Source organism: Ahaetulla prasina, chromosome 12, assembly GCF_028640845.1.
Source record: "Ahaetulla prasina isolate Xishuangbanna chromosome 12, ASM2864084v1, whole genome shotgun sequence".
NCBI lineage: Eukaryota > Metazoa > Chordata > Lepidosauria > Squamata > Colubridae > Ahaetulla > Ahaetulla prasina.
Window position 1 is genome coordinate 18,606,444 of NC_080550.1, and position 12,346 is coordinate 18,618,789.

General features: G+C 43.0%; 1 protein-coding gene across 1 annotated transcript in view; it reads right to left on the reverse strand.

The window, feature by feature from the left end:
* The window catches only part of ADAMTS18 (ADAM metallopeptidase with thrombospondin type 1 motif 18), a 132,418-nt gene that overhangs the window by 76,357 nt on the left and 43,715 nt on the right, over positions 1-12,346 (reverse strand). Inside the window, exons 6-8 of the mRNA XM_058154984.1 lie at positions 7,035-7,118; positions 2,692-2,851; positions 691-796 (exon numbers count right to left, since the gene is read on the reverse strand). Of these exons, the coding sequence (XP_058010967.1) occupies positions 691-796; positions 2,692-2,851; positions 7,035-7,118 (350 nt within the window). The remainder of the gene's footprint in view (positions 1-690; positions 797-2,691; positions 2,852-7,034; positions 7,119-12,346) is intronic.

Below are 12,346 nucleotides of genomic sequence, written 5' to 3' on the forward strand. Positions count from 1 at the left end.
CCATATGTTTCCAAATGTTGATGCCTCCGCCAAAGTCATATCAATATTTGGAGGCAAAGTGCCTCCTTGGGGCAGCCCTCACCTAAATATTATGCTTGACTTTCAAGTCTGAGTTTTAACCAGAGGTTGGCTTCGCGTACTGTAGCAACCAGTTCGCCTAGCACCAGAAATGTGAGCAGGCGCCATCCATGCATGTGTGCGGTATCACAAAATACGGCAATTTGCTCACATGCACCGTCCGTACATGTGTGCAATGTCAAAAAGGGCAATTCACTCACAAGCACCATTCTGTCGTGTCCCACTCCTCCGCTGATGTTCACACATGTGTGCGGTGTCAAAAACACAGCAATATAGGATGGGATTGCGCCTGGGCGGGTGGACAGGCGACCCACCCGTAAGTCGCCACTATCGGTTCACCCAAACCAGTCCAAACCGTCTGAAGGCCAGCTCTGGCTTTAACTATCTCTCACATTTCTCCGTAACTTTTGGGGATTAAAGATACTGCCTTCTCCTTCTCTTATAATGCTACTATAAGAGGCAATAAAACCCTACAACCAGATCTCCAAAACCAAAATTTATATCAAACTGGGCATTAATAGCCCAGAGCACCATGTTAAGATCACAATGATCTTCAAAGCGCTTATCTTTGATGCATTCGGTAGGGATAAAAATGCATGAGAAATTGCTTACTTGTGTCCAGATTCATGGGCAATAGTAAACGCCAAGCCAAGGCCAGTATCTTCATTGATGGTGCAACTCCGGTATTTGCTGCACATTCCACTGATCGGCGCAAAGCCTGCCAGGAAATTATAAGAAATAGGAAGCTTCGCGGAGGAAAAGAATGAAATTATGAAAAGAATTCCATTCTGCTGCCTAACTTTGTGGAAATGGAGGGCCACGTTTTAGAAGCTGGACATTCACAGCATATTTTGTTTCCTTGTGTAAAAGGAATAGACAGACACATGGAAATAACGGAGTCAATCCAAGATAAATGCAACTTGTCTGCAACAGCTGGCCTGCAAAACTAACACGAGCTCATTTTCTCTGCTGACTCAACATCAGTCTAGGTCAGCTGGGAAAAGGGTTTTTTAAAAAGAGATGCCAATTCTTTTCTGAAAGCCAGCCAGGAGGAATTAAGAATGGTTGGCTTGCGATATTTCCAAAATCTAAAACAACAGAACTGGGAAGCTTCCTAAAGCACCGCAGCCATTAAAAAGGGATGTTTCTCTCACTCAGGTAATTCTTCTTTTGAGGATGTCATTTACAATGCCCCAAATCCTGCTGTTACTATTGAAGGAATAAGTAAAAGATAAGAGATCAGTATGATTTTTCATAATCTGTATTTTCCCAATGGTCTGCCTTTGAGCTTCGATTAGACATGCGTAGAGAGGTTTAATGTTTCCTCATGTATATAACATAACATAACATAACATAACATCAGAGTTGGAAGGGACCTTGGAGGCCTTCTAGTCCAACCCCCTGCCCAGGCAGGAAACCCTATACCATCTCAGTCAGATGGTTATCCAACATTTTCTTAAAAATTTCCAGTGTTGGAGCATTCACAACTTCTGAAGGCAAGTCGTTCCACTTATTAATTGTTCTAACTGTCAGGAAATTTCTCCTTAGTTCTAAGTTGCTTCTTTCTTTGACCAGTTTCCACCCATTGCTTCTTGTTCTACCCTCAGGTGCTTTGGTGAACAGCCTGACTCCCTCTTCTTTGTGGCAACCCCTAAGATATTGGAACACAGCTATCATGTCTCCCCTAGTCCTTCTTTTTGTTAAACTAGACATACCCAGTTCCTGCAACCGTTCTTCATATGTTTTATCCTCCAGTCCCCTAATCATCTTTGTTGCTCTTCTCTGCACTCTTTCTAGAGTCTCAACATCTTTTTTACATCGTGGCGACCAAAACTGGATGCAATATTCCAAGTGTGGCCTTACCAAGGCATTATAAAGTGGCACTAACACTTCACGTGATCTTGATTCTATCCCTCTGTTTATGCAGCCCAGAACTGTGTTGGCTTTTTTAACAGCTGCTGCTGTTAAATATGTGTGTGTGTGTATTCCCTTCTCATGTAGTCCTGAGCCTAATACTCTTCTCTTCTCTATATTCAGAATATTTAAAAATATTGAAACAATAGATAATAACATAAACATTAAATTTAACAAAATATCAACATTAATATCATATATAGTTTTGAACATGATCGTGGGAGTATCTATAGGAGCATAGACGTATAGGACTGTCCAGAATAGATGGACAGAAAGTTATCCAGAACAACAATCCTTAGTACCAACTAAGCCAATCACATTTCTCCTTCTTCAAAATATCTACATGTTTTGGTATTGATTGGCTAATAGCAACAGCAACCCCTGTTAATCTACGAATCATATTTCAGTGTTCAGTAAAACAAGGTTTGGCTGATGAATTCTGAAGCCAGTTGGTTACGGTATTTATAACACATCATTTGGGGGTCCTTGGTGCTTTCTGAGCTGGGTTGCTTTCTTGCAGACATTTCATTGCCAAACTAGGTAATATCATCCATGTAGTGGTTGAGTAATGAAATGTCTGCAGGAAAACCACCAAGCTCAGGGAGCATTAAGGATCCCACAGTTGAACCATGAGCTACAAATATTCTCTTCTGCCAATAGATCATTTGCCATCCATTTTCCCATGTTTCTCTGTCTTACCTAAAGTGTCACAAGGCTCGTTCTTCCAGGAGCAAATATCAAATCCAGTAAGCAAGATAGCATGATCGTGCCTTTTCCCATTCTTTCCAACCAGAGCTGATTGCCATTGGCAAAAACTGTTCAGTGACTGGTCTGCATGGTGGTTGATCACTAGTCCCCCCTGTAGAAAAATTACAGATGATCACACAGCTCAATCCCCAGTAACGAAAGAAAAGAAGATCTAGGGAGGCAATAAAAAAGTCGATGGAGAACAACGTGAAATTTACATTTGCTTTTTCATTGTTAAGAACAATGCCGTTTAGGATTCAGTGTTCTGAAAGCCACTTTTTAGAACATAAGACTCATAAGGCTGGAAGGGATCTCAGGTCTTCTAGTCCAACCCCTTGCTCAAGGCAGGATACCTTATATCCGTGTTGGTGAACCTATGGCACGCATGCCACGGGTGGCACGCGGAGCCATATCTGTGGGCACGCGAGGGTTGCCCTAGCTCAGCTCCAGTGCGAATGTGTGCGCCAGCCAGCTGATTTTCAGGCCTTCCAGGCTCACTGGAAGTCAGGAAACAGGCTATTTCTAGCTTCCGGAGGGCCTCCAGAAGGGTGGGGAAGGTCATTTTTGCCCTCCCCAGACTCCTAGAAAGTCTCTGGAGCCTGGGGATGGCAAAAAACGGACCTACTGGGCCCACTGTGCTATCACGTGCCAAAAAGCAGGGGGAGCATGGGGGGTTGTGTGCGCACGCGTGGGGGGCAGAGCGCTTTGAAGTATGGGTGTGGGCATGCACGCGTGTGACACTCCCCCCACACCCGCATTCCCCTGCATTTGGCATGTGACGGCAAAAAGGTTAGCCATCACTGCCTTATATCATGCCAAACACATTGTCCAATCTCTTCTTGAAAACCTCCAGTGATGGAGCACCAGTGGTGGGTTGTTCCCAGTTCCGTCCGATTCTTGTGAACCGGTAGTAATGGCGGTGGCAGGCTCCGCCCACCCGCCCTGACATCATCATGAACAATCTGCGCATGCGCGTGCGCTCCCGTTGCAAACCGGTAGCGGAGGTAAGTAGAACCCACCCCTATGGAGCACCCACAAATCCAGGAGGCAAACTCTTCCGTTGATTAATTGTTCTCAATGTCAGGAGACTTCTCCTAACTTCTAGGTTGGATTTCTCTTTAACCGGCTTCTACCCATTATTTCACGTCCTGCCCTCTGGTGCTTTGAAGAATACGGTAAGTCAGTCACGTTTCCCTTTTTCATTTGTTTAGATTTAGCTTATGCTACCTTGTCTTAGTTCCTTATCTAACAAAAACCATTTTGAAATATACTTGAAGGGCTGCCAAATTAATTATCAACTGTTATCTCTGTCACCTATTATGAGAGTCAAATTCAATTATATATATACTATGATACCAAGGCATGCAGCCAGAACATACATGCATCTCTCTAGTATAAAATTAAACAGAAAAAGAGCTTGCTACTTGAGCATTCTGAAGAAAAATCTTTTCTGTCTAGTATTTTTAGTACGAATTTAAGAACCTTATGAAAATATAGCAGAAACCAGTAGCACTCCTTAGACAATAGAGCAGTGATGGCTAACCTTTTTGCTGATGCATACCAAAAGTGTGGGGAGTGTGGGGGGGTCATGTGCGCATTTGCCCACACCCATAATTCAATGCCCCTTCACACCCCATTACCCCACGTGACCCTCCTGTGTCCCCCTCCCACTTTTGGCATGCGATGGCAAAAAGGTTACAGGTGGGTGTGGTAGGCTCGTTTTTTGTCTTCCCTCTAGGCTCCAGAGGGTTTCCTGGAGCCTGGGGAGGGCAAAAACAGCCTCCACCACCCCTGAGGCCCTCCGGAGGGTCTCCAGAGGCCGAAAATGGCCTGTTCTCGACTTCCGGTGGGACCGGAAGGCCCAAAAATCAGCTAGCCGTGGCATGGATGTGCGACGGAGCTGAGCTAGGGAAACACTTACATGCCCATAGATATGGCTCCGCGTGCCACCTGTGGCACTCATGCCAGAGGTTTGCCATCCCGGCAATAGAGCATGGGCAACCTTTTTTTTTTTAAAGCCATGTAACCTTTAAAGGCAAATTGTTGAATAAAGCTGAGTAAAACATGATCTTCAGCCACTGCAGAGAAAATATGCAAAGACCTATATATATATATATATATATATATATATATATATATATATATATATATATATATATATATATATATATATATATATATATATATGAGATATCTTACTTAAATAAGGAACAACGTCACACAAACAATTTTTTTTCTCTCTCTCTCTCTCATCTGTGTTAAACTGAGTCCCAGTTTCAGTCCTTTCATCTTTCTGGAGCCCTTTATTGATCTGATTTTGAAGAAGACCATTAGCCTATCATCCTTAGCACAATACAATGCCACTCACATTTTTCATATTTCATTTCCCGGTACCTGGAAGCCATACGGGTCTGGATGGGGAGAAACAGACTCAAGCTCAATCCCTCCAAGACGGAGTGGCTGTGGATGCCGGCACCCCGGTACAGTCAGCTGCAACCGCGGCTGACTGTTGGGGGAGAGTTATTGGCCCCAAGGGAGGGGGTACGCAACTTGGGTGTCCTCCTGGATGGACGGCTGTCTTTTGATGAACACCTGGCGGCCGTCTCCAGAAGGGCCTTCTACCAAGTACGCTTGGTTCGCCAGTTGCGTCCCTTCCTTGACCGGGATGCCTTATGCACGGTCACTCATGCTCTAGTCACTTCTCGTTTGGATTATTGCAATGCTCTCTACATGGGGCTGCCCTTGAGGTGCACCCGGAGGCTGCAGCTAGTCCAGAATGCAGTTGCGCGAGTAGTAACGGGAGCCACTCGTTGCTCCCACGTAACACCACTGCTACGCAGTCTGCACTGGCTTCCTGTAGTCTTTCGGGTGCGCTTCAAGATTTTGGTTATCACCTTTAAAGCGCTCCATGGCTTAGGACCCGGATACTTATGGGACCGCCTGTACGCTCACACAGAGAAGGTCTTCTCAGGGTGCCGTCCACCAAACAATGCTGGCTGGCCTTCTCTGTTGGAGCTCCTACACTCTGGAACGAACTTTCCCCTGGCCTACGCCAAGTACCTGATCTTCGGACCTTTCGCCATGAGCTAAAAACACACTTATTTATACAAGCGGGACTGGCATAATAGTTTTAAATTTTAATTGGGGTTTTAATTGGGGTTTTATTATTATTTTAGGGTTTTTAAATTTTAAATTTTTATATGTCGGCCATTTTGTAATATGCTTTGTTTTAAATTTTTGTTTTAATTGTATATACATTGGGTTTTTATCTTTTGGCTGTACACCACCCTGAGTCCTTCGGGAGAAGGGCGGTATAAAAATCTAAACAAATAAATATAATAAAAATAATTTCAATAAGGGCTGAGGCAGCACAGTGGTCAGACTGCAGTACCACAGGCTACTACAGCTGACTGCTAGCTGCAGTTCGGCAGTTCAAATCTCACCAGGCTCAAGATTGACTCAGCCTTCCATCCTTCCGAGGTGAGTAAAATGAGGACTCAGATTTTTGGGGGCAATACACTGACTTTGTAAAACCACTTAGAAAGGGCTGTAAAGCACTATGAAGCAGTATATATGTCTAAGTGCTATTGCTATTGCTATTGCTATTTGGGGAACAAAACAAGGGAAAAGGAGAAACAACAACATATGGGAACATACTATTGAGAATCAATGGACTCCAATCTAAAAGCCTAAGAAGGATAAAGGACATTTTCAAACATCATAGAAGAAATACACATAGTTATTCCCTTCCATTTCTAAACAGGGAAACAAGTTTCCCCTTAAAGCAAGGTAGTGTTAGAAAGAGAATTAAGAAGGGCCCCATCTTAATGTACTCCTGATAAAGGATGAATTAAAATATGTACAAATCCAGTTTCCAAGATTCTATAACCTTATCCTTGCAATCTTTGTTTCCCCTTGTAATAATTCTGGCTAAGCAAAACTCTCTGAGAAACTACTTTTCTGGGTTACTGTTATGGATTTGACACTCATTGTGTTATTGCATATGGTTCACAAACTCAAGAGAATCACCATGAAAATAAATTCTTCAGAGCAATTTCTTATATAACAGGCTTGTGTGAGAGCCTCAGTGCCCCAACCCCTAGCTCTATGCAAAATACATTCTGACCAGTGGTGGGATTCAAGCAATTTAACAACCTGTCTTCTGCCCTCATGATTTCCTCCAACAACCAGTTTGCCAAACTGCTCAGAAAGTTAACAACCGGTTCTCCCAAAATGGTGCGAACTGGCTGAATCCCACCACTGATTCTGACCAAAAAGGATGACAAATCACTCACAGGTTCTTGCTCCAAAAGAAGAAGGCTCACGACGACGATATTGATGTCACTTCCAATTGTACCATCCTTGAAAAGACTTGAGACCTGTGAAAAGATTTAACATGGCAAAGAAGATAAGGAAGAAAAAAACAACTGGTTGGCAAGTAAAACTGATAGGAAGGTGACACTGATAGGAAGGTGACACTCCTGACACAACGATGAAATTAAAACAGAAATGGACAATTGAAGGCTTGAGGGACACATGGAAGGCATCCTCTCTTTGTTTGAGCCTCATCAAAAATTGTGCAGGAAAAATAGTGTGGTAAACCAGTACAGGAGTCTCCAACCGTGGCAACTTTAAGACTTGTGGACTTCAACTCCCAGATATCCTCAGCCAGCTTTACTGGCTGAGGAACTCTGGGAGTTGAAGTCCACAAGTCTTAAAATTGCCAAGGTTGGAGACCCCTGAACCAGTATATTTCAAATACCCTACACTTTGGGGTAGGGTGGGGGCATCAGTGAGAAAATGTGAAAATATCTCAACAATACTAATCTAATCAACTAGACACAAGACTGACATATTAGCATTCCTAATTCTTGACGAAAACGCTTAACAGACCATGAAAATATGGACAATTGAGGACAACTATTATGGGGCCTGGAATTACACAAAAAATATTTCCTCTCTAGTTTTGCAAATTAGAGCAGTCGATTAAAATAGCCTGGTTCCTACTACACATTTGATTTTGATTTAACGTGTTATGGATGCCCCAACTACTGCATATGTCTATCCAGCTTTAGAGTTTTGGTTATCATATAACATATTTTTCGCACTATAAGACACACCAAACCATAAGATGTGCCTCGGTTTAGAGGAGGAAAACAAGAAAAAAAATCAGGCGGAGCATTAGAGGACCACAGATAGGTGTCCTCTCATGTACCAGCTCTGCCTATTGACTCCTGCACTGGAAAAAAGAGACAGACAAGGCAGGCAATGACAAAGACAAAGAGGCAGGGTTCAGCATTGTAAAAGGATCCCACCACCACAGGCCGGCTGCTGTTCACTAAAGGATCTGCACCCTTTCCACTCACTTTTTTTTTTGGGCGGGGGGAGTGTGTCTTATGGAGCGAACAACACAGTAAATTACCTAACCAAAATGGATGAAGACTATTGCTTAACGCATTGTAAGCCGCTCTGAGTCTTCGGAGAAGGGTGGGATATAAATTAAAAAAATAATAATCAGTGGGCAGAAGAACAGCTAGAGCCTGTTCCCAATGTGCACATGTGCAGAGCTGCCAGGAGAAGAGAACAGCTAAGGAACAAGGGCCAACTCAGGAGTAAAGCCACAGGTGGCTGGTGAATGGCCCCTCCCTTAGGGAATAAAGAGGAGCAAAAGGGGAGTGGAGTTTTCAGGACACAATTAATTCGCTTAATTGGTTTGTGACCCTCAGAGACTTCTTGCCAAGTTTTGAAGATATCGGCCTGGCAGCTCTCCAAGACAGATAAGGTCTGTGACTGAAAATTCTCCCTTGAAAGACTTTGCTGGATGTGCAGTAGGGGAATTCACAGTAACTTAATAAAAAGGGTTTTTTGTCGGGACAAGGAGTCTGCTTCATGCTCTCGGGAAGCCTAGGTCAGAACAGAATCAACTGCAGAAAATGTTCAGAAGATGGTTTTGAATAGATAAATTCATAAGGCAAAAGACAGTGGATCCTTCAGAAATCAGCAAGAGTGTTATAGCCCGAGACCAAATTTTTAAATTCCTTCTGCAAGGAAATGATATACCTTGGTATCTCCTCTGTCCTGAACGTCAGGCTCTGTGCACCCTCCTCATTAATGAAGGGTTCAAGTAGCTGTGTCTACTGCCAAAGAAGCAAACATGCACTCCCACTCCTGCTAACACAAGCGAGGAGAAAGGTCAGGAGGAGAAAGAGGGAGCAAGTTCATAACCTCATTTCCTTCCTCACTTTGAAGCAAAGTGTAAACACTCAAGCAAGCCCACAGCACTGATGGCATTGTGCTGTTTAATCTAACGTGACAATGTGGCCTGTTTGTTATCAGTGCTGGGCATGGACCCAGTTGAATCCTGTGGCAGAAAGAAATGGCTTGCGAAAGCGCTCCATCTTTTATCTATCTTTGTCGCTGCAAGACCATCAGGCAAATGCTAAATCGAGACTCTTTCAAGGAGTCTTCCCTGCTTGAATAGTAGTACATTGGGAACAGATAGATGAATAAATGTTCTTGTCAGCATTCCAGAAAACCCTCCTTGCAGAAAAGACTCCGAAGCAAACAACTTTCAAAGTTTTTTTATTAGCATAGGTAAGCTGGCACAGTTGATGGAAATCCGAATCTGGGGATCCGGGTTCCACCCTCAGTAATACAAACCCCAAAATCCCCACCATCATGACCCCTCTGCTGTTCACATGCTCCAATCATCAACCGTCCTATCTCGAGACATCACTCCGGCCACTCCTTTTCCAGATGCGAGCCCAGCCTGACCTTGACCGGCAGGAAGAATGTTGTTACATCTAATAATCCCTTGTACCATCAATCCCCACCCCTACTTTCCCACACAGGAGAAAGTGGCAGCGTGTGGAAGCTTTCGGCCTAGTATGGCTTCCAAAGCTGACAGTTCTTCCTACTAATAACAATATTCATAGGCGCCTTGTGTCCTAGGCACTTTCCAGGTGGACCACTGTAACACACCATCAGTTGGCTGCTCTTGAGGAGTATTCAGAAGCTTCAGCTGCTGCAAAATGTAGTAGCAGGAGCAGTTATGTATGCTTCAAGAATGACATGCATTAGACCTCTGCTTTGCAAGCTGCCAGGTTGGTTCTGGATCCAATTCAAGGTGTTGGTTATGACTTTTAAAGAACTATATGGCATGGGAGGTTTTTTGAGGGACCGCCTCTGCCCAGTAACATCCACCCATCCCGTCAGGTCCGGCAGAAGAGATGTCAGCCTGGGAGTTTCATCAGGAGAATTCTAGGAGGAAAAACTTCCTGCTGTAATCTCTGTCCTGATGAACATCATTGTCCCAGATGTGAAGCTGGCCCAACCCTGTTAGCCTTCCAGAAGTGAACTTCGGGATATCATGATAGAGTGGAGCATTTGGATGGTTATACGATCATTAACGGATGCATGCTACCACTTTGTCCCTTTTATGTATTTTGTTTTAGGACTACCACCCATAGTCACTATGTCAATAGATTAGAGAGAGAGAGAGAGAGAGAGACCGTATTTTTCAGAGAGAGAGAGAGAGAGAGAGAGAGAGAGAGAGAGAGATACCATATTTTTCAGATAGAGATAGATAGATAGATAGATAGATAGATAGATAGATAGATAGATAGATAGATAGATAGATAGATAGATATCTATCTGAATATTTTTCAGAGTATAAGACGCACCTTAGTTTTTGGGGAGGAAAATAAGAAAAAAGCTGATTGGCAGGTGGATTGGCCTCCCGGAATACCCCCATTCAGCTGTTTCCAGAGGTGAATTTTAGCAACAGGTTCCTTGGTTGTGAGCTCTGTGCCTTTTTTTATATATATATATATTTTTGCTTTTTTTTTCTGCCTCTGAAAGCCTCCAAAACAGAACTTCAGAAAAAAAAGCTCTGTTTGGGAACTTCTTTTCTCAAGCTCTGTTTGGGAACTTCTTTTCTCAAGCTCTGTTTGGGAACTTCTTTTCTCAAGCTCTATTTGAGGGCTTTTTTCTGAAGGTTCTTTCAGCCTCTGAAACATCCGTTTGAGAAGCTGGATGGGGCTACATCCAGAGTATAAGACGCACTCAAATTTTCACCCTCTTTTTTGGGGGGAAAGGGTGCATCTTATATACCAAAAAATTAGATAGATAGATAGATAGATAGATAGATAGATAGATAGATAGATAGATAGATAGATAGACAGACAGACAGACAGACAGACAGACAGACAGACAGACAGACAGACAGACAGACAGACAGACAGACAATTAACATTATCAAATTATAATCATTCTCAGCATCCCTTTGTTGAGTACTCTGATGTTATTTGTGCATAGTTTCTTGAGTCCCATCATCTCTGTTAAGTTACATCCTCATTTGCAATTTGTATATGCATAAATATATAAAACATATGAAGAACGGTTGCAGGAACTGGGCATGGCTAGTCTAGCAAAGAGAAGGACCAGGGGAGACATGATAGCAATCTTCCAATATTTGAGGGGCTGCCACAGAGAGGAAGCAATTTCCAAGCTATTTTCAAAAGCACCTGAAAGCCAGACAAGAAATAATGGATGGAAACTGATCAAGGAGAGATTCAACCTGAAAATAAGGAGAAATTTTCTGACAGGGAGAACAATCAACCAATGGAACAGAAGTTGCCTTCAGAAGTTGTGGGAGCTTCATCACTGAAGGCTTTCAAGAAGAGATTGTCAGAAATGGCATAGGATCTCCTGCTAGGGCAGGGTCGGCTTGGACTAGATGACCTACAAGGTCCCTTCCAACTCTATTAATCTAATCTAAATATACATCTCTTTGTGAGCTTCCATTAGGGAATACCTGATTACCATAATGCTAGACTAGATAAGTCTTGGGCCAAGCCAAATTGGCTCTATCCTGTTCAAATGGGCAGAGATGTGTTGATTCTCTTGATCAATAATGCAAGTTGCAAGCCATTTTCTGGCTGCTCATCTCAAACTGCAAGTACATTGGGATGTGCAAGGCAAGCTGAGGTTCCTCTCAGCAGAATGCTCTGTGCCATAGAATGACATCATTCTCCTGATTGAGGCCCAGAGGCAGGCAACCCAATTTGCTTCATTGAAGTGCTTGGCTTCAAAGCAATGGCACTTTCATTAGTTGGGAGAGATTTTAGGCACGTGATATTCAGCAACATAAATCTCTTCCAGTTCCTGAAAGTGTTGGATGGTTGGATCTATTGATTATATCTTGGAAAAGCTTACTTTCATACTATTCCCTTTTTTATATTTTGCCATCAAAATATGGAGGACCGATTCCACAAAATTTACAGAGAAAGAAATTGCCCTTGTCAGTCTGGGAATAGTGAATCACTGACCCACATAGAGATACTCATAGTAAGCTGCTAACACCCCTCATTAGGCCATTCTGTCAAAGACCAGATTAATTTTACATGAAGCTTCTCTTGGCAGACAAAGAGTCTAAAACAACACTAGCTGAGGGCTGAATTTGCATTTGTATCTTACAGAATTCTGGCTTTGTTAACCATAAATTAGCGTGGGACCGATTACTACTTCCATGAACCAAGTTTTCGTATTGTTCTTATGCCGCTTTACTATATTTTATTGGATTCTACATTGATATGCATGGTAGTCT